This window comes from Malania oleifera, chromosome 2, assembly GCF_029873635.1.
Source record: "Malania oleifera isolate guangnan ecotype guangnan chromosome 2, ASM2987363v1, whole genome shotgun sequence".
NCBI lineage: Eukaryota > Viridiplantae > Streptophyta > Magnoliopsida > Santalales > Ximeniaceae > Malania > Malania oleifera.
In genome coordinates, this window is record NC_080418.1 from 133,466,648 (window position 1) to 133,494,131 (window position 27,484).

Here is a 27,484-nt window from a genome sequence, read left to right on the forward strand (position 1 = left end):
TTTCTAATGATAAACACGTAAAGAGATGAGAGATTCTTGAAAAGTAATAACTTGAAAGATCAAACCTTAATATTGGATTAAAGTTTAGTTGGATGAATGAATGCCCTTTTGATTTCAGTAGAGATTTGCCCAAAGAAGATGGAAGAAGATTGAAGTGCAGAAAATCAGCTCAAGGGTTCAAGTCTTGCAATGAGATGTATATTTTTCTTGTTGTATGTCTTGTCTATTATTCTAGGGTTTTGATATTCATAATATATAGTATATTACCCTTAGAATTAATCTCAGCTGTTGGATCAATAAGATACTTCGCATGTCTTCATGAATCCTAAAACTATTCTAAGTTATAATGAGTCTCAAATTAAATCATATGAAAATGTAAGTACATGAGTTCTAAATACCCTTTCCCAAGATATTCTTGAACTTTGCTGCTTGCATCTTGAATCCTGTACTCTTTGAGTTCCATGAATCTTGCCAAGATTTGTTGACTTTACGTGCATGCTTAGTGTAAGTCGTGTTCACAAATTCAATGCACAGATCAAATATCAAGTGATTTGTCATTATCAAAACAAGATTGGACTCGTAGAGTCAACAATGAATGCATCAAATATTCAATGAATGACAATATGCTCATGTTCATACACAAAGTGTTTAGCCTGAATCCAAATAAAATATGAAATATGCTTATAATGAATGTAATATGCTAGATTTCTTCCTTCGAATATCTCACCCTTGGCAAATTAGTTTCACCCTTTGCAAATTAGTTTTACCAAGACTCTTTGCTTCCATTTTATTATTTTTGCTTTACCAGATTTTCTCCCCCTTTTGACATCAACAAAAAGGTGTAAACAAATAAAGCATGAGTAGATGTAAATCTTGCGCTCTTCTCCCCTTAGAGATCTTAAGGTTTTGAATTTATCCAAATGTTGATGCCAAATATTAATAATATGCACTTTCAAGTGATTAAGTCGTAAAAGATGTTACTCCCCCTGAAATATATCATGTAACATGATTCTAAGCAACCTCTCGACTATGCATGAGACCTAATTCACATCTAATTTGTATAAATCTATCCTCCGCAAGTGGTTTCATGAATATATCAGCCCATTGTTCATCCGTGCATACAAACTTAAGTCTTACATCCCCTTTTTGTACATGGTCACGAAGAAAGTGATGTCGTATTTCTATGTGCGTAGTTCGTGAATGTAATATGGGATTCTTTGAGATATTTATTGCACTCGTATTATCGCATATTATGGGAATTGTTTGATAGTTTAATCCAAAATCCTTCAGTTGTTGCTTCATGTAAAGCGTTTGAGCATAACAACTACCTGCCGCTATGTATTCAGCTTCAGCTATGGAAAGAGCGACTGAATTTTGTTTCTTGGAAAACCAAGAGACCAAGGAGTGTCCTAAAAAGTGACAAGTACCACTAGTGCTCTTCCTATCCACTTTACTACCCGTATAATCAGCATTTGAATAACTAAAAATCTCAAATGATGTGTGCTTAGGATACCATAACCCAATGTCCACGATTCCTATCAAATATCTAAGAATACGTTTAATAGCTAGTAAATGAGACTCGTTTGGAGCAGACTGAAATCTTGCGCACAAACATACGCTACACATTATATCTGGTCTACTGGCAGTCAGGTATAACAAGCTACCTATCATTCCACGATATAGTTTGACATCTACTGGTATACCTTGTTCATCTTTATCTAATTTCAATGAAGTGCTCATAGGTGTACCTTGTATTTTTCCATCTTCCATGTTAAATTTTTTGAGTAGGTCTCTAATATACTTTGATTGATTTATGAATATTCCATGATTTGCTTGTTTAATTTGAAGTCCTAGGAAGAAATTTAGTTCACCCATCATGCTCATCTCAAATTCATTTTGCATTGTATTGGCAAATTTATTACACAATTCTTTATCAGTAGAGCCAAAGATGATGTCATCTACATATACTTGCACTAGGATAATATCATCTTTCTTAACCTTTATGAACAGGGTTGTATCTATCTTTCCTCTTATAAATCCATTTTCCAATAGAAATCCGCTTAGCCTTTCATACCAAGCTCTAGGAGCTTGCTTTAAACCGTACAAGGCCTTTGTTAGTTTATAAACATGATCTAAATTCTTATGGTTTTCAAACCCTAGGGGTTGTTCTACATACACTTCCTCATTTATGTAGCCATTTAAAAATACACTTTTCACGTCCATTTGATATAGCTTGAAATCCTTAAAAGCTGCATATGCTAATAACATTCGTATGGCTTCCATCCTAGCTACAGGGGCAAATGTTTCTTCAAAATCTATACCTTCTTCTTGGTTATATCCCTGAGCTACTAATCTAGCATTATTTCTCACAACTATTCCATTTTCATCTTTCTTATTCTTATATATCCATTTAGTCCCTATGATTGATTTATCCTCTGGTTTGGAAACTAAAGTCCATACTTTGTTTCTTTCAAATTGATTTAATTCCTCTTGCATGGATAGCACCCAAGATTCATCCTCTATAGCTTCACTCACATTCCTAGGTTCCTCTTGTGATAAAAATGCAAAATGACTAACCATGTTCCTAAGAGAGGAGCGAGTGGCTACTCCACGTAATGGTTCTCCTATTATTTGATCTATGAGATGATTCTTTATGTATTTCCATTCTCTAGATGGTGCATTTACCTTAGTTGTAGTTTCTTCAATTTCAATGGATGGTTCTCTAAGTTTATTTTTATTTTCTGAATCATTCTCAATTGATAGTTCTTTTAGTTCCTTGTTTAATTCAGGTTCATCTTCATCAATTCTTTTGAGGAAGGGATTTGTCTCATCGGACACTACATGAATAGATTCTATGACCGTCAATGTTCGTTTATTATATACTCTATAAGCTTTACTATCTAAGGCATATCCTAGGAAGATACCTTCATCAGATTTTACATCGAATTTTCCTACATGCTCATTTTCTTTAAGCACAAAACACTTACAGCCAAAAACATGAAAATATGATATGTTTGGTCTATGGCCATTCCATAATTCGTAAGGAGTCTTATTAAGTGATGGTCTAATTAGAACTCTATTTAGTACATAGCAGGCGGTATTCACTACCTCGGCCCAGAAGTATTTGGGTAATTTATGTTCGTTAAGCATAGTTCTGGCCATTTCTTGTTTAGATCTATTCTTTCTTTCAACTATGCCATTTTTTATTCGTGTTCTAGGGGCTGAAAAATTATGGGCAATTCCTAATGAGTTGCAATAGTCTTCCATGCATTGATTTTTAAACTCTCTACCCCTATCACTTTGAATTTTGGTAATTGTGTATCCCTTTTCATTTTGTACTCTCTTGCATAGATTTATAAAATTTTCACATGCTTCATCTTTATGACCTAAGAATAGTACCCATGTGTATCTTGAGAAGTCATCAACTATGACAAAAACGTATGATTTTCCTCCCAAACTCTAAATTTGGTTTGGTCCAAATAGGTCTAAGTGCAACATTTGAAGGTGCCTAGAAGTGGAGATCTCTTTCTTTTTCTTAAAGCTTGTTCTTGTTTGTTTTCCTAGTCGGCATGCATCATAGATTTTATCTTTCATAAATTTTTTCTTGGGCAGTCCCTTAACTAATTCTTTCTTAACTAATTTTGAAATTAAATCCATGTTTGCGTGTCCTAGTCTCCTATGCCAAATCCAACTTATTTCATTTATAGCAGATAAGCATGTTACACTTTGTGAAGTTAGGTTATCAAAACTTGTGGTGTATACGTTTTCATGTCGCTTAGCAATGAACAGTATCTTATTATCAGGTTTGTGTTCAACTAAGCACTTGTCATGTTCAAATGATACTTTGTAGCCTTTATCACATAGTTGACTTATGCTCAATAAATTGTGTTTTAGACCTTCAACTAATAAAACATCATCAATAATAAGTGAGGAATCATTACCGAATTTACCGACACCTGTGATCCTTCCCTTAACATTATCTCCAAAAGTAACAAACCCTTCATCCCTGAGTGTGAAGGATGTGAATTTTGATTGTCTCCGGTCATGTGGCGTGAGCATCCGCTATCCATATACCATCTATCTTTTGAAGATGTGGATCTTAAGCAAATCTGCAAGACACAATTAAACAACTAGCTTTGGTACCCAGATTGTCTTGGGTCCAGGAGGGTTAGTGCTAGTTTGACCTTTCACCTTCCATACTCTCTTAATTTTTACATCTTTATTTTTTAAAGGACAATCAAATTGTATGTGACCCAACCTTCTACATTTAAAGCATGTAGTATATTTATAATGATTCTTAGTTAGAACAAATGACTTTGATTCTTTTGTGAAATACCCCATGTAAAGTTGTCTTTTCCTTATATTTTCTTTACCATTAAAACCGAGCCTTTCTTTTTCTAGAGAATTTCTTTGAGATCCTAAGAGCTTTTCAAAATTATTTTGTCCTTCAGTAAATTTACAGATAATTTCAACTTTTTCTTTCAAGTCCTTTTCTAACTCCTCAATTTTCAACTCTTTATCCTTTATGAAAGATGCATGGGATTCATTTTGGTGTTCAACAAGATTTGAAAGTTCTTTGACTTTACTTCTTAACTCAGAAATTTTCTTTGTTTTCTTTTCAAGCATTTTAATAGTGTATAGGTATTCTTTTTTCAGTTCATCATATGACATCATATCATTTTCATTTTTAGATTCACTAGAGTAGTATGAAGATGATGAATGAGATGATTGTACCTCAAAGTCATCATGTGCCATTAGACACAGATTGGCAACCTCGTCGTTGCTAGATTCATATTCTGAACTACTAGTGCTGTGTGTATCCCAGCCGACTTTCAGTGCCTTCTTCTTTTTCTTTGAAGCTTTTATGATGTTAGGGCACTCGAGCTTGATGTGTCCAACTTCTTGGCAATTGTAGCATGTTGGTGGATCCTCCTTCTTTTTCTTCATGCTTTGCTCTCCTCTTTCCAATTTAGAGTTCCGAAATTTTCTGTTGAACTTTTTGTTCTTCTTTAAGAACTTTCTGAACTTCTTTGTTAGCAAGGCCATGTCATCATCCGTTTCGAAATCACTTCCTTCACTTGAGTAGCTTAATGATGCCTTAAGTGCAGTGACCTTCTTAGCTTTGCTTTGTTCATTTTTCCTCTCGTTTATCGCCTGCTCATAGGTGATAAGTGATCCAATGAGTTCGTCCACCGACATCTCCTTGAGATTTCTCTCGTCTGTTATTGCAGTAGCTTTAACTTCCCACACTAGAGGTAATCCCCTGAGTATTTTCCTGATCAACTCATAAGAAGGGTAAGTTTTTCCAAGAGCATTTAAAGAGTTAATGATGTGTGTGAATCTAGTGTACATGGATTGTATGAATTCATCAACCGTCATTTTAAATGCTTCATACTCACTAGTGAGCATGTCTATCCTGCTATCCTTTACTTCCTTAGTGCCTTCATACGTAACTTCTAACTTTTCCCAAATTTCTTTAGCTGAGTTACATGTCATTACCCTATTAAATTCATTGACATCTAGTGCACAGAAGAGTATGTTCATGGCAGTGGCATTACTTTGAATTGACTTCCAATCCTCTTCAGTATATTCATCTTCAATTTTAGATACATTAATCTTATCAATTACTTTCATGGGAATGTGATTTCCCTTAGTCACAATTTTCCAAACCTTCCAATCTATGTTCAGTAGATATATGCTCATCCTACGTTTCCAATAAGTGTAATTTACACCACAGAAAATGGTTGGTCTAGTGGATGAGTGTCCCTCACCAAATGGAGTTACACCAATGTGTGCCATGTGATCGTTTTACAAATTAACTATCAAGTCTAAGTAAACCCGCTCTGATACCAAATGTTGATTAAGGTGTAATCCCAAGAGGGGGGGTGAATTGGATATAAAAAAATTAAGCCACTTAGTTTCCTTTTACACACTTCTTATCAATTTGCCAACTATTTCTTGTTGCTCAATTATGTATGTGTGTGGCAATCCTATCTATGCATGCAATATACTCAATTTAAATATAACACGGAAAATAAAGAGTAAAAGGAAGAGAGAAGAAAAACGCGATTTTACGAGATTCAGCCGACTTGGCCTACGTCATCGCCTTGAGCAACCACTCAAGGATTCACTAAAAACTCTGCTCCTTAAAGTGGGACAGAGCTTCCCTTACAAACCGCTGCTTACAAGAGGTATAACTCCCTCCTCATCCGCTGCTCACAAGAGGTACAGCTTCCTCCTCACACCCAGTTCACAACCTGAACCGTGTTTACAATGAAATCTGAAAATAACACTCAAAACAATGCTTCTAACAAAAGCTTGTAAGTACAATTCAATTTCCTAGCACATTAACATATGATATAACTTGAAGCTCGTGAATGTATGAAAACGATAAACTCGTTTTATGTATGATATGCCTCAACACACAAATCCTTTTTTTTTTTTTTTAAATCAAAAACTCCCAAGTGAAAATATATTTGGAATGCTTTGGAGTCAACTAGGGTTCTTGATTCACTTTGTAAAGATGCACAAGTATATTTGAAGTAAGCTATTTAACAAAACTTTGCCTTGAATACAACTCAACAAAAACCACAAAGTTTTCCTTCAAGTTCCAATATTTTAATCAACGTACGTTTTTCAATAAGAAGCCCTATGAACAATATATATATATATATATATATATATATATGTGTGTGTGTGTGTGTGTGTGTGTGTGTGTGTGTGTGTTTATATACTTCTTGAATCGTAAATCAATCAACCAAGCTAACAAGTTTTTCTCAAAACATGATCTTTTCAAAAATTAGTTTTTATATGTGAATACACACTCAAGATCAAACCTCTTTCTAATGATAAACACGTAAAGAGATGAGAGGTTCTTGAAAAGTAATAACTTGAAAGATCAAACCTTAATATTGGATTAAAGTTTAGTTGGATGAATGAATGCCCTTTTGATTTCAGTAGAGATTTGCCCAAAGAAGATGGAAGAAGATTGAAGTGCAGAAAATCAACTCAAGGGTTCAAGTCTTGCAATGAGATGTATATTTTTCTTGTTGTGTGTCTTATCTATTATTCTAGGGTTTTGATATTCATAATATATAGTATATTACCCTTAGAATTAATCTCATCCGTTGGATCAATAAGATACTTCGCGTGTCTTTTTAATAAAGAACTGATTTTTAGGCTTTCCCGCGAGTTCAGGCAACCGAACTCGACTTCAGGCGCCTGAGGTTCCAAGGTCAGGCGACTGAAGAGCCTCGGCCAGGTTCTTTCTTCTCCATTTAATTCTTCAGGCGACTGAACTTAATCTTCAGGCAACCAAAGAAATTCTTCAGGCTACTGAGGTTTGAGTTCAGGTGACCGAAGTCCCCATTTTCTCAAATTTTGATATCTAACTAAAAATCTGCTTGACTCCTTTTTGTGGGTCTTTCATAAAACATATTTTTCATGATTTTGAAAACATTTTAAGGTCCATGAGAGTTTCCTAATGATTTACATGAAATGCATGAATCCTAAAACCATTCTAAGTTATAATGAGCCTCAAATTAAATCATATGAAAATGTAAGTACATGAGTTCTAAATACCCTTTCCCAAGATATTCTTGAACTTTGCCGCTTGCATTTTGATTCCTGTACTCTTTGAGTTCCATGGATCTTGCCAAGATTTTTTGACTTTATGTGCATACTTAGTGTAAGTCGTGTTCACAAACTCAATGCACAGATCAAATATCAAGTGATTTGTCATTATCAAAACAAGATTGGACTCGTAGAGTCAACAAGATCTCTGGCATTATAGATTAGGACATGTTTCTACCTCAAGATTACCTTTTCTTAAACAATTAGAATCATCCATATCTCTTGCTTCCTCAGATGTTTGTGATATATGTTATTTAGCAAAGCAAAGAAAGCCAAATGTTTATGATATATGTCATTTATCAAAGCAAAGAAAGCTTTCTTTCCCTGCATCACAACCTTTTTTCTAATAAAATGTTTGATTTGATTCACTGTGATATATGGGGTCCTTTTGGTATTATTTCATATTTTGGTTATAAATTTTTTCTCACTATTGTTGATGACTTCACAAGATGCACTTGGGTTTATATGCTCAAAATAAAATCTGAAGTTCCTTCTATACTTAAATATTTTTATAAAATGGTAGAAACACAATTTAATGTTTTTATCAAAACATTAAGCTCAGATAATGGACCAGAATTTTCTTTAACCCAATTCTATAATGATCATGGCATCATATATCAAAGGAGTTGTGTGGAAACTCCACAACAAAATGGAATTGTGGAAAGGAAGCATCAACCTTTGTTAAACACTGCCAGAGCCTTAATGTTTCAATCAAATGTACCCCTAACTTTTTGGAGTGATTGTGTGTTAACTACTGCACACATTATAAACAGAATTCCCACCCCCCCTCCTCAAAAATAAAACACCATTTGAAATGCTTTTTAACAAAGCACCTAATCTCTCCCATCTCAAAGTTTTTGGTTACCTTTGTTTTGCCTCAACACTTACAAATCACAGACATAAATTTGATCCAAGAGCCACAAAATGTCTTTTCTTAGGTTGCCACTCTGATATAAAAGGTTATAAACTGATGGACCTCAATACAAACAAGATATTCATCTCAAGAAATGTAGTTTTCTATGAAAAGAGTTTTCCTACTTTCAAAGCTCCTCCACCTATTTCATATTCTGAGACACACTCCTTTCTGTTTCCTCCAACCAATTCTACTTCAACTTTCATTTTTGATCAAGTCAAAAATAATCAAACTTTTCCTTCTCTAATTTAGACAAATCAGAATATATATTCTAATGACTCAATTTTACATTATCATTCATCTTCTTTTCCCAATGCTCAGTGTTGTTCTAATATTCCTCAGTCCTACCAATCTGTCCCTAACACATAGCAACTAAGAAAATCTTCAAGAATTAAACAACGACCAGCTTTCTTGCAGGACTACTATTGTGGTAATGTTTCTACTATTTCAAATACAATTCCATCATTTGCTTCTGCTGGTTGTTATGTTAATTCAGGTACTCTTTATCTTATTTCTGATTTTCTTTCTATCAATCGATTATCCACATCTCATAGAGCCTTTCTAGCATCCATTTCAACTTCCCAAGAACCCAAAACCTACAAACAAGCTGCCAAAATACTTGAATGGCAAGTTGCTACGCAAAATGAGTTAAATGCCTTAGAGTTAAACAAAACTTGGGAACTTGTTACTCTTCCTAAAAAAAAACAAACAAACAATTGGCTGCAAATGGGTAATTTGAATTAAATACAAGGCAGATGGCACTATCGAAAGGCACAAAGCCAGATTAGTGGCTAAAGGCTACACTCAACAAGAAGGCTTAGATTTTTTTGATACATTTTCTCCAATAGCCAAGATCACATCTATAAGGTTGATTCTTGCTATAGCAGCAATTAAAAATTGGCATATTCACCAACTAGATGTAAATAATGCTTTTTGGCACAGTGACTTACATGAAGAAGTTTATATGGAATTGCCCCCTGGATTGACTGTCAAAGGAGAATAAAAAGTTTGCAAACTTCTCAAAAGCCTTTATGGTTTAAAACAGGCCTCTAGACAATGGTTTGCAAAACTATCCACTACTCTACTTGGTTATGGTTTTTGAAAAGACCCGAATAATAATGGTAGTTAAATAATAAAGAAGGAGAGAAATGGAAACAGAAATAGAAGGAGGCAGCAGACTTCGTTCGCGTTCGTCGATGACATTGCACTTTGGGAGTAATAACCGAGGATAACAAAGGGTCTCATCGACGAGGGTGAGCTTCATTGACGAGAAGATACCTAAAGGGGTTTTTGGGCAACTCTGAATTTCCTCGACGAAGGGAAGAGTTCGTTGACGAGGAGCCTTCTTGACCTCATCGACGAGGTGACGTGGCTCATCGACGAAGGCCAGTGTATAAATAGTCTGAACTTCATTTTTAAGCATAATTTTCGGTGCAGAACACTCTCTCTCTCCTCCCTTCGGTTCTCCACATTTCTCTCTTCTATTTCGGGCCGGATTTTTGCCGATTCGAGGATTTGAAGCCACCATGACACTTCAGAAGAAGTTCTCTACATATCTGCCGGAGCGGATCGTGTGTGGAACTCCGTTGAAATTCATCCCTGAGTTGAGATAAGTCTTTTTAAATAAAATTTGGTCTTTCTACAGTTGAAGGAAATGATGTATTCGAATAAATACTAAAGTTTAGTTATGAGAATTATCATTTTCAGGGTACTTCTTAGGGTTTCTTACGGGTGTAAGACCAGTATTATAGAGGGGCTTTTTAGTTGCCAAGTAAGAGGATAAATTAAAACAGTTACTTTCCATTTAATAGTAGAATAATTTTCAGAAAACATGTGATTATATATGAGTATAATTGAGAAAATGTAAGTTTGGGAAAATACTACAATTATACGATTTTAGAACGGAATATACGGTTTCATTCAATTCGTGCGGCATGAATATTATTTTATATATATATTATACCATGTTAAGTTAGATTTACAAGATCAAGCATGTTCACAAATATTTTCTGGAATAACATGATAACCACAGTAAATTATGATTTCAGAATATATGATATATTCGGTGCAAGGCTGTAATTGATGATCGACGCAAGGCCACAATTATTCATGTTATTCAGCGCAAGGCCGCATTTATTCACGTTTTTCGGCGCGAGGCCATAATTATTATGTTAATATAATATTCAAAACATGTTATTATTTGATTTATGATAAACAGTATATGATTATGTACTATATGTTATCAAAACTCGGATGTTAGTTTAATTCAGTTTCAGGAGCACAGTACCATAACTTATAGATCAAATATCTATGATTAGATTGATGCTAACCACCCCACGAGGGGATGGGAGATGGATAGTCGATGTGGCTTTCAGTGTAGAGTGTAGACATCCACTTGGCAGTCTGGACCAAGGTGTGGCGGGCCCATCGTACTTACAGACATTTTTAACTCGGCAATGGTCGACCAGTCATTGTTGGGTCCCGCCTTCGGGCTGCACAACCCATCATGGGGGGTAATACATGACATCAGCTAACTATTCATCCTAGGTAGTTTTCAGTATTATAGATTATATCAGATAATACATGATTAGTATGATTACTTGGAAGTATGAAATTATATATTTATCTAACCATATTACAATTTATGCTTTATGTTATGTGAAATGTACGGTATATATATTACAGCATAAATATTCATGTTGCCACACAATTGATTTTAATTTATTTAACCTTACTAAGAAGTGTTTCACCCTAAGTTTAAACTATTTCAGGAAACTCGGAGAGACCGGCGGGTCAGGGCCGCCGCTGAGTGAGTTGAGCTTCCCTATTAAAAGGGTAAGTTCTGATCTAGGATCAGGAGATTTTGTTATAAGATCCTAGGTTTATTTTTATATTTTGGAGATTGTATATATATAAATACAATATCTTTGGGAATATAGTAGACTCTGATATTATGTAATTATTGGTTGATGAATGTGATTTACATTTACTGATGCCTAGATTCCGCTATGTATGACAGGTGTCCCCGCTACCCACAGGTTTGGGTTGACTATTTTATTTATTCTTCTTTTATTATATGAATATCTAAGCAAGTCGTTATAGTTTGGTATCAGAGCAAAAGGGTAGTTACCCCCGATCCTCGGGAACTCTCGCTTATGAATGATTGTGGTGAAGTAAGACTCTCTGCCTGAGGGCTTGCTGAATTGAGGGACGACGATACGTAACGACTCAATCTCAATGAGTGCTCTAATAGGTACCCGTTGTTGCCACGAGCGCAAGGCCCATAAGGAAAGTGACAACGCTCGAAAAGGGGTATAGTTTTACTCAAGGAAATTCATATTGGTTTTTGTTCATTAAGAAACCTAAATCCTCTTTTATAGTACTCCTAGTATATATTGATGATATTTTACCAGCTAGTGACAATTAACTAGAGATTGACTTGCTCAAAAATTTCCTACATGATAAGTTCACAATTAAAGATTTGGGGGAACTCAAATATTTTCTTGGCTTGGAAGTGGCAAGATCTAAAAGGGGCATATCAATCTGTCAAAGAAAGTATGCCTTAGATATACTTCAAGACACTATAATTCTTGGTGCTAAACTTGCTGCATTTCCAATGGATTCAAATCTTAAACTTACAACAACAAATTCTACTCTCTATGAAGATCCTTCAGCTTATAGAAGGATGATTGGAAGATTATTGTACCTAACAATCACTAGACCTAATCTTGCATATTCAGTTCAAGTTCTAAGTCAATTCCTTGTCAAACCAGTTGTTAGTCATTACCAAGCAACTATTAGAGTCCTCAAATATCTAAAGGCCACACCTAGACAAGGTATTTTCTTCTCCTCTTCATCAAAATTGCAGCTAAAGGCCTTCTCAAACAGTGACTGGGCAGGGTGTGTTGATACTAGAAGGAGTGTAACAGGTTTTGCCATTTTCCTGGGCAACTATTTGATCTCATGGAAAAGTGAAAAGCAGGCTACCATTAGCAGATCTTCTGCAGAAGCAGAATATCGAGCCCTTGTTACAACAACATGTGAAATTCAATGGCTCATTTTTGCCTTACAAGACTTAAATATCAGTCACCAACAACCAACACATACAGACAGTAAATCAACATTATCTATTGCTACCAATCCAGTTCAGCATGAGAGAACAAAACACATTCAAATTGACTACCATCTTGTTAGAGAAAAGCTGCAGTAAAATATTATTAAAATTTTTCATATTCCTTCAAGATTGTAGCTAGCTTATATATTCACAAAACCTTTAGGCTCCTTCATTTTCATCACACTCTTCGCAAGATGAGCATACTTAATATATGTTCATCTTGAGGAGGGGTGTTGGAATATAGGCTCACGGATTGAGAAAATGGAATTAAAATCTAAAGAAGTATGTGTGAAAGTAAAAAAAGATAAAAAAATTAAATATTCTTTCTGTTATTGTATTTTAGTACTATAAATACCTCTTTATAACTAATTAATTCATTGAGTAAAAATTCATTCTTCCTTCTATTTCAGTTTTCTGATCATCAGAAACTTGACACGCAAGTATATCTGTTTCTCATTTGGCCAACTGGTTGTATTGCTTCCTTTGATGAATCACTGATGACCCGAATGATTCTCCAATCCACTCATCTACAAATCACAAGAAAAATCTGTGGATGTTATAGTCCATTTGAAGAGGCTGTGGCCGGCCCAATCAGTTCATCTCGAGGTTGGCAAGAAGGTAAGGGTCCGATCGAAGGACTCCGGCCACCCAGATTCCCGGCAACGAATAAAAAAAGAAGTAAAAAAAAAAAAAGGACTTTCTTGGTGAAAGTTTTTCAGAACTGGATCATCCCGAGAAATGGCTTCCTCTTTTTTTTCTTTTTTTTATTTATTTATGTCAATTTGATACACTTGCAATTTCTTATATATCAATATTACAATTACTTTTGCTTCAAACTTCTTTACATTTTAGCTGCTCAATCCTCATGATTTGAACTAAAAGATGAGTACATGAAAAACAAAGTCTAGTTTGAAATTACTCTGCCTTTCTCAGAAATCACATATATCCCTGCTAACATCTAAGTAACTAAGAGCCAACTTGACATTAGTCCCAGAATCATAAATGATGTGAAGAAAGAAAAATCAATACAAATATAATAAGGAGAATAGAATTAGAGACTACAGAGATACAAAAGAAAAGATGAAAGGCCTCTGATCATCAAAGCCACTCAAGGGAACAGGAAAGGCCTTTTCTTCAGCACTCTTGAACGCTTCCTCTTCTTCTTAAGGTTTGAATTATTATTACACTTCTGGGTTGTTCTGTGAACCCAACTCAGCAGTGTACGAAGACCCACCTCAGCTGAAGTTCCTATGAGATAGTGGTGTGTGAGATTTTGGCATGTGGTGCAGAGGAAACACCTGACATGTCTGAGGGCTAGGAAATTGGCACCATGCACCGATTTGTCGCATTTTCTGCACAGAAATGCATCATCAGCTTCACAGTATAGCGAAGCTTGGGAACGGCAAAGCTCACAGCCCACGAAGTTGGTGAAACCATCATGAGCTGAAACAGCCTCAGCCTCAGCCTCCCTTGCAGATGGAGGGATCTCAGACTGGCCAAATTCCCTCTGCTGCCTTCCTTCCTCTTCTCTTCCTCTGCACATCTTGTAGAAGCTTAGGAAGCTGGATGAAAATAGCTATGCACCTATATATATTGGCATGAATGTAATCTTCCACATGCAGTTTATGGAGCTTAAATGCCCTAAACCTTCAGTATATTGACAGGAATGCCATCGCAGGACAAACAGTCATTGTCTTGCTTTTGTGTTATATTTATGTAGAGGGCTTGGTTTGTCCTTCCTCACCTTTTAAAACATTGGATTCAATACGTTCTGAGGTTCATCAAAGTCTTCTATTAGGTCTAAACCACACAACAAATAATAATTATATCTCGCGTTCCATATTTCTTTTTCAAATTTTAACCAATATCTCACAAGGGACAACTGTTTCAAGTTTCAATAAGCAAATTTTTAGCTTTTTTGAAAACTCTTACAGGAGATAGATTTTACATTTTTTAAAAAATATAAAAGTCTCCTAAAATGGCATTTATACTTCAAATTTTTTTCAAGATTATTAACTTTTTCTTTTAATCATCTTTTTTATTCGTACGCGAGGCATAAATTTTACACCAGCGTGAATAAGCTTCTTTCATCCAGGCCTTTTCTTTTCTCTTTTATGTTTGAGGTGTGTGGGGGTTGGGGTCGATATGTAATTTAGCAGCAGAGGATTGAGACCCTGGCCAAAATGGTCAGACAAGGGAAAACCAAAAAGAAAGAAAGATAAGCATAATTGATTAAGCTTTACAAGCTTTGGGAGATGCTTGGTGAGTGGTTAGTAAGTCAATTATGGGTTTGTAAAGAAGGTTGTTGTATGGCCTAGAATTAAAGTATGCATGGTGGGATCCCACCTTCCCTAGCTATCTGTATCTCCTCTCCTCCTCTCAGAGAGAGAGAGAGAGAGAGAGAGTTTCCGTGTGTTGGGCAGCTGGAAGAAGGGCTGAGAAGTGATTTGACTTCTCTGGCACCCATAGCTGGATGCCCAGTTCTCATGAATGGTACGTGGAGAAATAAGAAAGGGAGAACTGGTCTAGTGTTGGTGTGTTAGTCCACATGTGTGGTTGAGACTTGGCAGATAGCCACAAGCTCTTATGCACCACCCAGTGCAGCTAGCTTGCCAGGTGTGTATCCAAATATCCCAATATGCAGAGGGTACAGAGACATTATTATTATACTTTAGGTCAAGGCTGATGGTTGGAGGGCCATTGTTTGTGGTCATTACACCTTCTTCTGACTCTTGTCACCAGCCAGGGAAGTTAAATATATGTTTTTTGAATATAAAATTGCACAATCAGTGTTAGATTTTAAAAGTGATTTTGAGTCATTTGAAGTTTTTTTAATAAAAAGATTAAAATATTTGTAGAGTTTTCAATGGGAAAATATAGAAGGGGATTAGTGCTTGCCCAATGCTTTGTTTATTTGTCCTGAATGAAGGGTTAAGAGAGTTTTTTTTTGTTTTTTCGTTTTTTGTGTGTGCGTGTGTTAGTGTTGTTTTGTTTTATGGACTGGATTAAAATAGATAGTATTGGCTTGAACTAGATATTCAAATTTTATGTTTGGATTGTCTTAAGACGTGCTGATTATTCAAAAATAAAAATATATTTTAAAAGAAAAGGCTAAAAATGCCTAATTTAATATAATTGAATCAAGCCACCAAAATAAACACATCCTTTAATACTACCATATGAATTTATGATGGTAGTCTACAAAACCTAATGTATTAGGATAGATATGCTAGCTGCCTCTCCCAACATCCTGCACCTAGAAAGAAAAAAGATGAAGGAAAAGAAAGCAAACTTAATATAGGGTATTAATGTTTCCTTATGGAACTAGCTAGAGTGCCAACCATATATAAGATTTCTACAACCTTTATTTTAGGAGAAAAAATGAGGTCTTTTGGGAAGGCTGATGTATTCCTTCCATCAAACTTTTTCATTCAATGAAAATATATTAAACAATGGAATATAAAGTTTGTTTGAAAGAAAGCAAACGATGAAAAAAAAAAAAAAAACTCACTTATTCTTCCTTCCCTAACACCTAAAAGAATTATCGGATTTGAGTCATCTTCTCAGAATAGTCTACTAGAGCATTACCTTATTTGAGCCATCTTATCTCTAGGGAGATATCAGATAAAGAAAATGAGTATTTGGTCAAAGATTTTTCAGAAATTGAGCTGAAAACAACTCTAAATTATATCCCAAAAGATAGTAGTTCGGGTCTTGATAGTTTTGGATTAGGATTTTACAAATCTTGTTGGGACTTTGTTAAAGAGAATTTGCTGGAAGCTGCCAAATAATTCTTAAGTGGAGCGCCTCTACCCAAAATTTTCATGGCTTCGTATTTTGTTCTTATCCCTAAGGTGAAGGATTCAAGAAGTTTTGAAAAATTTAGACCAATTAGCCTGTGTTCTGTCGCAGATAAATTTTTTCAAAAATTATTGTAGACCAATTGACGCACTGCCTGAATAATATATCTCTCCAGAGCAAGGAGTTTTCCTCCCTGGTAGAAGTATTTTTGAAAATATTACTCTGACACAGGAAATGTTTCACTCAATCAATAGAAAAGAGTAAAGGGGGAAATATAGTTTTAAAAGTGGATATGACAAAGGCTTATGATTGGGTTAACTGGAAATTTTTTATTTGGGTCTTGGAGGATTTTGGCCTCTTTAGTCTTGTTTGTAACTTAATAGCAGAATGTGTTAAGACCCCATGGTTTTTTATGATCATGATGAATGTATAGGGGTTTTTTCAAGTCTCAACGGGGCCTTCAATAAGGTGATCTTCTATCTATCTATATATATATATATATTTTTTTTTTTTATGGAAAAAATTCTTTCTAGATTATTAAAAAAAAAAAAATTTTTAAGGAAGGCAGGATTGGAAATTTTTTATCTTCCGAGGGGAGCTCCTTTAATCTCGCATTTATTATATGTGGATTACTTGCTTGTTTTTGCTAACGGAGAAAAGAGATCCTTGAAGATGCTTTTGAAAACGTTGGATTTGTATGAAAGTTGGTCTAACCAATTAATCAATAAGGAGAAACCAGCTCTCTTTTTGTCCAACAAGATCAACATTTCTAGAAGAAGAGGGCCTTTATGATTGACGGGTTTTGCGGAAGGAATTTTCCAACGACGTACCTTGGGGCTCCTTTGATTTATGGTCGCCTTATGGTTAGAATGCTTGATCCGTTTGTCTCAAAAATTCAAAATAAGGTTGGAAGATGAGGTTGTTGTCTCAAGGAGGTCGTTTCATCCTTATTCGGCATGTGTTTATCATGCATGGCAACACATACTCTAGTGGTTCTCTCAATTCCATTGGTGGTGATCAGAAATATTAACTTCATTCTCTCTTATTTTCTCTGGGGGGAGAGTAATGGTAGGGCAAAATGAAATGGTGTGCTTGGTCAAAAGTTTGTAAACTCCTATATGAAGGAGGTGTTAGTGTAAGGGTCCTTAATGACGTTCAGAGATCTTTTCACATGAAGTTTGCTTGGAGACTGGTGATGGGAGATAATATTTGGACCCGATTCTTTAAGGCTAAATACATTAAATCGGGTCACATGACTTCAATCAATTATACTCCTATGGGCTCTCATTTTTGGAAGACAATCTTAAAGGTCTTTCCAAAGGTCTATGAGAATGCTTATGTGAAGGTTGGAAAAGGAAAAGCTTCCTTTTGGTTTGATAAGTGGTTGAGAAGTGGTTCCCTTACGGAGTGTTCTTAGATGGTCCAACATCATGAGCTTAAGATTCAAGACTACTGGAAGTCTGAAAATTGGGATACGAATATGCTGAAAGATTTGGTAGGGGTCCCCAAAACAGATGAAATTTTGTTGTCGTCTATAAAGCACAAATTGGGGCCTAATGTGTTTATTTGCAAGTTTTCCATTAATGGAAAATTTTCAACTGCCTCGACTTGGGAGGTGATAAGAATTAAAGAGGAGCAGTACGCATGAATGGAGTGGGTCTGTTATAAACTATTACCTAAGAAAGTATCCATGTGTATGTGGAAAGTTATGTTCCAATGTCTTCCTATAGATGAGAGAATGTAGAAACTAGGAGTTGATATGGTCTCATGTTGCAACTACTGCGTGGATAACAAAAAGGAATCTCTCAATTATGTTTTGAGTACGGGATCCATCGCAAGTATGGTTTGGAAGAGAGCAACGTTTGTCTTAGGAATTCTAATTTGTGATGATGAACCTTGGAGGGTGAAAATTAGTCAAATGGTTCAAATGTGCCAAAAAGTCAACCCAAAAAGGTACGATTGGGACGCCCCGATTTTTCATACCATTTTTTTTCATACAAATAAATACATAATAATCACACATCGGCCACGTCAATACCTCTAATAACATTTATACACAAATCAACTCGAAGTGGGTACCAAGTACACAACCATTCTCATATACACAACCTAACCCGATTAACTCGGGTTCGGCTACAACTGATACTTATCAAAGCACTCACCTTACTCAGTGAGCCCTCAGGCGGAGCGTTTTACTTCGCTACTTCGCTTTAATTATTTATATTATTAACTCACGCTATTACATTCACATTTCTATTTTCATTTCCATTTCATTTCATTTCATTTCCATTTCTATTTCATTTCATTTCCATTTCCATTTCCTTTCCATTTCACATCTAGCTCATGAGTATCCTTGATAACCAATACATTCGTGTCTGTAACTCATGACTGCCCTGAGGATACACGCTACACCATGCTTTACCCCATGGTTGAGGTCTCACTCCATTCTCTACGTTATGCTTCCCCCCATGGTCGAGGTTGTGCGGCCCAAAGGTTAGACCTAACCACAATTGGCTGACCCAGTTAGATCAAAATATCAAATCATATATCCCGTGTCTATAGTACGATTGGCTGGCCTATAACCTTAATCCGAACTCAAGGGGCACAACAAATCTACTAAACAGTTCAATCGACTGTCATGCCACATGCTCCACAAGTCCGTGTGGTTGCACTGTCTCCACTAGCAACGGTATCATGCTCAATATCACAACTCATCATTAGGGTTTCCATAACCATCCATCAAGGATATCACTACCACATACCCGCAATTGTTATGCAGTATTGACATTTCATCAATCACCTTTCAATAATCATATTTCAATATACACATTTCCAAATTTCACATTTCAATTCTCATAATTCAATATTCATATTGCAGAATTTTACATTGCAATATTTCCCATTTCCCACATTCACATTTTAATATCTGTATTACAGTATTCACAATGCAGTATTCACATTTGTTGACTCTACGAGTCCAATCCTGTTTTGATAATGACAAATCACTTGATATTTGATCTGTGCATTGAGTTTGTGAATAAGAACTATATTAAGCATGCACGGAAGGATAACAAGTTATAGAAGTCACAAAGTAAAGCTAACATATCTTGGCAAAATCAAGATGCAAGAGGCAAAGTTCAAGAACATCTTGGGAATGGGTATTCAGCACTCATGTACTTACATTTTCATATGATTTAATTTGAGGCTCAACATAACTTAGAATGATTTTAGGATTCATGCATTTCATGTATGTCATTAGGGGACTTTCATGGACTTAGAAATACTTTTAAAATCATGGAAAATATGTTTTATAAAAGACCCAAGAAAAAGAGCAAAGCAGATTTTTAAATTAGAAAATAAAAATTGAGAAAAAGGGGACTTCGGTAGCCTGAACTCAACCTCAGTAGCCTAAAGAATTTCTTCAGGAGCCTGAAGATTTCGATAGCCTGAAAAATTAATGGGAAACACAGCAAGTTGGCTGAGGCACTTCGGTCGCCTGACCTTGGTACCTTAGGCGTCTGACCTAGCTTCAAGAGCCTGAACTCCTCTCCTTAGGCGTCTGACCCTGCATTCCAAGTTAAGTTTTCAAAGGGTCAAGGAACTTCGGTCACCTGGGCATTCACCCTCAGGCGCCTGAACCTGCGGGAAACTTAAAATTTTGATTTTTATTAAACGAACTCGCGAGCTATTTCTTTGATCCAATGGTTGAGATCAATCCTAAGGATAAGACACTATATAGACTGAATATCTAAACCCTAGAATGAAGCTAAAACACACAAGAAAGAGAAGAACACATCTTGTTGAAAGAATATTGGAAAAATTGCTCCTATTGCTATACGATTGCCTACACTTCAATTTCTAATCATCGAGCTTAGGCAAATCAACTTAGAATCTCAAAGGGAACTTATTTACTCATCTAAATTCTCATTCTAGTATTGAGGTTTGATCATTCAAGTTATTATTCTCAAGAACCTCTCATCTCATTACTTGTTATTGAACATCATTAGAAAAGTTTGATCTTGAGTGTGCACATACATATAAAAATTGTTTTTGAAAAGATCATTACTTGAGAAAGTTTTTTTAGCTTTTGGTTGATTGGTTTTTGATTCAAGAGTATATATATATATATTGTTCATAGAGCTTATTATTGAAAAATCTATTTTTGATTAAGTGTTAAAAGGTTGATCTTGAATGTGCATATACATATACATATTTTCTTTAAATAAGATCATTACTTGATTAAGGTTTTGTCATTGATTGAATGGTTTGATTCAAGTGTGTATTCAGTTAAAGGATTCATATTTTAGATATATTAAAACACTTGAATATATATCTCCTTGGTATTCATAAATATTTATTTTATTGAGGGATATTTTGTTTGGAAAACTTTATACTCTGTATTTTGATCATGGAATTACATATCGTATATATTTGCATACTACAAAGATCGGGTCATGATTAAATATTTGATAGAAAGACTTTTTGATATAGATTGATAACACATTCAAGATAAAGTTTTTAACAAGTTCACATTAGACATATTTGTGCATCCTTACAAAGTGAACTAGAACCCTAATATACTCCAAAGCATTTTCAAATATTTCTTTACTTGAGAGTTTTTGATAAAAAAGGTTTTGTGTGTTGAAGCATACTATACATAAAACAATCGTATCATTTTTCATACATTCTGAGCTTCAAGTTTATATCATATGTTAATGTGTTAGGAATTTGATTTGTACTCACAAGCTTTTGTTAGAAACATTTTTGAGTGTTGTTTTTCAGATTCTATTGTATACACGGTTCGGCGTGTGAACCGAGGTTTAAGGAGAGAGTTGTATCTCTTGTAAGCGGCGGGTGAGGAGAAAGTTGTACCTCTTGTAAGTAGCAGATTGTAAAGGAAGTTCCGTCCCAATTTAAAGAACAGGGATTTAGTGAAATCCTTGAGTGGTTGCTCAAGGCGAGAACGTAGGCCAAGTTGGCTAAACCACGTAAAAATCGTGTTTGTCTTCTCTCTTCCCTTTACTCTTTATTTTCAGCACTGCATTTAAATTATTTATATTGCATGCATTGGTTGGATAGCATTGCACATAAGTAATTGAGTAACAAGAATTCATTGGTAAATATATAAGAAGGGTTTAAGTGGTAAATAAGTGGCAAAGAATTTTTAAATACCTAATTCACCCCCATTTTGGGATTACACCGTATTCAACAACATTTCCAATATTCTCAATTCAATTTTCACAATTCAGTATCACAATTCATTTCATCTCATAATAACGTATTCACATATCATTTCACGTTATTCAATTTTTCTCAATAAAACATTTCCATATTTCACATTTCATCATTTCTCAGAAGATATATATTTCAATACATATCACTTTCATTATTTTCCACATTTTAAATCTCATATATCAATACACATTTCATAAACTCAAATTTCTCAGGTTAAATTATTTAACCCAATTTTAAACATATCTCAATATAAATCATATGCCACACAAATTTCATCTGCTATTTATATCATAATAAATTTCAAGTAAAATATCATAATTAAATTACTCATATTTCTCAGCCCATAATTTTCAGAAAAGACTGCTATAATTTATTCCCCTTACATGGCTTACTGAAATATCCACTAACACCCTAAAACATACGCTCCTTGGCATTTGCAGCCTAAAACCCTGAAATTTATATTTCCCAAATCATTCAACATAACCTTCAAAATATTGCCATTTAATACTCCCTAGGCTTTATATACTCCAAATTAATATTAAAACTCTAAAATACCCCACTTATCCTGGTTTTGGGATGGTGTCCTAGAACCCCAAACTAAAAATCTACTCCACATATACTATAGAGAATCTTCCCAGGAACCTCGTGGTGGTTCTTGATTGTTGATTCGGGTTAGAATGAGGCCAATCTCAAAAAGGGAAGGAGAGGGGTTTCATGGGTTTGCATGAGAAAGAGAGAGAGAGAGAGTTTTTGTTTTGATTTTAGAAAATGCCTCGTAGGATCTCCATATAACACCCACTGCAGAGAAAATTGTCAACGGTTTTCTCTGGCTCTTAGAAAATCATCGCTGATTTTCTATTTAACCGGCCCATTTTTACCGTTTATGTAATGCTCCAGACCCGCCACATGGGGCCCGAAGTGTTATTAGACCAACCACACGTCTTTGATACTATTCACGTAGCAAAACTTAATTAAACAATCTCCAACAAAATACCAGAATACTATATTTACATATGCAAAATCCATAAAAAGGTACATCCATATTCCAATTACATAACCAAGACAAAATATTAAACACAGTCTATACACATATCCATTCTTTTATTTACTCACAAAACTACCCCGCCCTGGAACTTTTTAAGCTCGATCACCTGGAAGACCCGAAAAGATTAAATATTCGTCAGGGTGAGACACCTCTCAATAAGGAAGAAATAAGTTACAACAGTGTGTGGCTGAAGTGTTTAATATATAATTACAAAGTATACATACAATTGTATTTCACTATCAATAGCAGCCAAGAAAACATATTGATAATCACATCATTGTCGACTTCTTTATCACTTAATGACATACACACATACATAATTATTTTTACTGATAATTCTTGAGAATAGGGAAGTCTACCCGCCCATACAAGTAGATTCCTTCTGCTCTAGTGCTATCACCAGGGCACTCACCTTTCTTAGTAAGCTCTCAAGTTATGTATTCAGGTAAAATCTCCGAGAATAGGGAAGGTCACCCACCCATACAAGTGACTTCCCTCTACTCTAGTGTCCACAGATGATTACCAGAGCACTCGTCTTCCTCAGCAAGCCCTCGGGTGGAGAGTTCATCTTTACCATAAATACTCATGTAATAGTTACACATATCCAATGTCGTCATTTCATAGAATTCCACACTTATACACATACCACAACCAATCCACATAGGATAATTTGTATAGTTTTCATTCACACCCACACAGGGTTCATATCCACACAGAATACAACGTCCATATAGGATTCTAATCCATATAAAATACATGTCCACACAGAACTATCAACCACACAGGTTACACGGTCCACACAGGACTAATATCTTAGTATCATACATGATCCACACAGAAAAAACATCAACACATGGTCCACACAAGACAAACATTAGTACATATTACAACATATACCACCTTGTTCATGATAAATAGGAAAAACAAACTCCTTATACCACTGTCAATGTTTTACCCTCCAATATAAATGCTCATATAACGACCTCCTCATACCACTACCAACGTTATATAATGGTTATATCAGGTACGAAATAACGACCTCCTCATACCACGGCCAACGCTATATCGCAATTTACATAAACCACAACACAAATCAATAACAAAACCAACCACTCGAGCACATCACGCATCTACCACAATATACACAATCAGACAATAAATTATAATTCTGCAGTACTCGCAACCATTTAATTATCAAAGTTGTTTTCATGCCACACGATTTTTTCCAAAATAATATATATCAAAAATAATATTTCCAATACCTGCACCATTCAGAAAATTATACCAAAATATATATAGAATTTTATATCCAAAGTTTAACCGGTTTAAAATTATTAAAAAGTTAATATAAAGTATTTCCCATTACCTGCTCCTCAAGTTCTTGCCAAAACCAAACAGAAAACGAGACCCTGTAATCCAAAAATCCAAACTTTCTTAAATCTAAAAAAAAACACTTATTTAATACTTCCTAGGCTCCAAATAATTATATTTAACAAGAAAACTCCAAAATAACTTACTTACCCTGATTTTGGGATGATGCTCCAAAATCCCAAATCAACGATCAGCTCCTGCAACTTTGCAGAGAACGATCCCACAAACCTCGTGGTAGTTTCAGATCGTCAAATTGCGTCAAATCTAGCACATAATCGAAGAGAGAAGGCAGAAGGACCGTTTCTTACAGAGAGAAAATGAAAAATCCTGAATTTTCCTCACTGAAAATGAAAGCAACTCTATTTATAAGCAGAGACTCGTCAACGAGACATGTGAATTCGTCGACGATACCATGAAGAACACTCGTCGACGAGACCGTGAGTTCGTCGATGAGTTTCAGAATATCCCTAACCCTCTCGGTAACCCCTCGTCGATGAGTTATGTTGTGACGCCTTGAAATCCGCCAAGTGGGGTTTGGGTGCCATGTGTTCCAATCACCTGCATCTAATACCATAATTAACATGCACGCATCAGAACATAAATAAATAACCTCAAATAAATACCAGAATTCTATATAACAACCCAAAAACGAACACTACAACATCCAGATATCCATATCCACAACCAGCATTTAAAACATAACCCAGTACAAATATATATCTGTATATATATATATATATATATATATATATATATATATATATATAAGTATCTCACAATACCCCAAAAAGAAACCAGCAAAAATAGTCCCAGCCTAGGCCTTTAAACCCGGTCTCCAGAAGAACCTGAAAAATTGTTAATCCACTAGGATGAGACACTTCTCAGTAAGGGTGGAATAAATTATAACAGTGTGTGACAAATGAGTTTTAATATTTACATATCAAAATAAACTGCTTCTTATATAATATCAATAACAACTGAGAAAATGTACCATTAATAACATCCCCAACATCTAATATCATACACACATCCAATATGCACAAGTACATAATTTTTATGCAGGCGAAAGTCCCCAAGGATAGGGAAGATTACCCGCTCATACAAGTAGTTTCCCTCTACTCTGGTACTGAAAACTACCTACCAGAGCACTCACCTTACTCAGTAAGCCCTCAAGTGGAGAATTACCTTGCCGTCAGTATACACATCTTTATTATTTTAAAGGTGAAGGTTTTCGAGGATCGGGATGTCTACCCGCCCATACAAGTAGCATCCTTTTGCACTAGTATCAAGAAACCACCTAGTAGAGCACTCGCCTTTCTCAGCAAGCCCCCGATGGTATGTTTACCTCGCCGCATGCACATACATGTATTCACAATATGCTATATCATTACTATTATGTTTTAATTAAATTCACATGCACAACACATCCACACAAGAATCACGCAACTTATACTTCATCTTCCAATGTCCTCAGTACGTGGCCCACACAGAGCAAATGCGTACATATAGTACATGACCCATACAAACACCTACGTACTTCTTATCTATACGTGGTCCACACAGACACCACTACCCACACAGGATACATAATATGGCCCACACAGACGAAATTATCCACACAGGATATAACGTGGCCCACACAGGCTCCACTATCCACACAGGGTACATAACATGGCCCACACAGGCGCCATTATCCACACAGGATATAACGTGGCCCACACATGCACCACTACCCACACAGGGTACATAACATGGCCCACACAGACTCCATTGTGATATCCCATGGATGAAAGACTTAAAAAGATTAGATGTTACTACCCATATCAACAAGGTGCACCTTTCTTTTCGGGAGCTTTCCCATAAGAACTTCATAATTAAGCATGCTTGGCTTGGAGCAATCTTGGGATAGGTGACCACCTGGGAAGTTTACTCACGAAGTGTGTGAGTGAGGACAAAACACACTGAAAATGACATGTGTTGGTTTGTGGGGCCAATCATTAGTTTAATAAGGTCCACCCCCTATTGTCTGGTTCAGGTGGAGGAGGAGAGACGCAGTGCTCCCTGGCAGACCCAGGTTGGGGCGTTACAACCATTATCCACAAAGGATATAACGTGGCCCACACATGCACCACTATTCACTAGTATCCAATCCCCATGACCTACCCATTGTACATCAATAGAACAAGCTCTTCGACCTGCCAATGTCCTACCTCATATAAATGACAATATGACGAGCTCCTCGACCTGCCAACGTCATATCATGATTTATATTTAGGCAATATAACAACCGCCTCATGCCAACGTTATATTGAGATGCATACGAATAACCACACCAATTAATTCACACAGACATATCAATGCATTTTCACACAGGAATCTAACAAATCAATTCATTTCCCACACAGTATCCCAACAGATCAATATATTTCCACACAGGAGTCAAACATAACAATTCATTCATCATGTCATAATCATTCCAAACATCCCCACATGCAAACCCAAATACCGCAGTAATTCATATTCAATTTATTAGGAAAAAATTGTTTTCATGTCACACGAATTTAATATCATATGCAATTATCCCAAATATAAATCTTAAACAAAATCATCATTTTCCAGTACTTAGAGGGTTCTAAAAATCATATAGATAAATAATAAATTTCATACGCTCGTAAATAACCGGTTTACCTTAATAAAATACTGATATAATTCTATTCCCCTTTACCTGATTCCCTGAACCACGCCTGCAGAGCTCCCAAACTTATACCTGCGGCGCTCACCCGAACCCTGATTCAATAAAATCAATCCCAATAAATATTATTTTAACCTTTCCTAAATTACAATATTAAATATTAATTAATTTCTAAATAACCCATTTATCCTAATTTTGGGGCTATTCCTACAACGACCCCACGAGAAATTCACTCCGTTAGACTTGTAAAGAATCATCCCTAGATTCTCATGGTGGTGTCCGATCGCCCATTTGGTTTAAAATTTAAGAAAAATTGAGGCAAGAATGAGAATTTGACTTACCCTAGAAGATATGTCCACGTTACTCCTACGAAAAATCCATTTCGATAGATATGTCGGTGGCGGAGAATTGAGTCTAGTGGTATTTTCGAATTTCCAATTAGGTGAGAATCCGCCGTGAAATCATAGAAAGAAGAGGAGTGGAAAGCATGAGCTGAGAGAGTTTTTTTTTTCTTTCTTTTTTCTTTCTTTCTTTCCCTTTCCATTCCTCCGTTGTTAACTTTTTTTTTTTTTTCTTAACTTCTTTTGCTTTCTCCCAGGAAACTTAGGCACTAAGATTCCTTTTTTTTTTTTCTTTCCTTTATCATTTACTTTAAACTTTATTATATAATAACTTTATATA

At 35.5% G+C, this 27,484-nt stretch overlaps 2 protein-coding genes across 2 annotated transcripts; one reads left to right on the forward strand and one right to left on the reverse strand.

Moving 5' to 3' along the window:
* The first annotated feature begins 12,161 nt into the window (after nucleotides 1-12,161).
* LOC131148391 (uncharacterized mitochondrial protein AtMg00810-like) lies at nucleotides 12,162-12,755 on the forward strand. Its single transcript, XM_058098099.1, has one exon. It carries the CDS (start codon nucleotides 12,162-12,164, stop codon nucleotides 12,753-12,755), a length of 594 nt encoding a protein of 197 aa, XP_057954082.1.
* Nucleotides 12,756-13,550: 795 nt separating this feature from the next.
* Nucleotides 13,551-14,338, reverse strand: LOC131148638 (B-box domain protein 30-like). The gene has a single exon (XM_058098482.1). It carries the CDS (start codon nucleotides 14,200-14,202, stop codon nucleotides 13,768-13,770), a length of 435 nt encoding a protein of 144 aa, XP_057954465.1. The 5' UTR covers nucleotides 14,203-14,338; the 3' UTR covers nucleotides 13,551-13,767.
* Nucleotides 14,339-27,484: the final 13,146 nt, after the last annotated feature.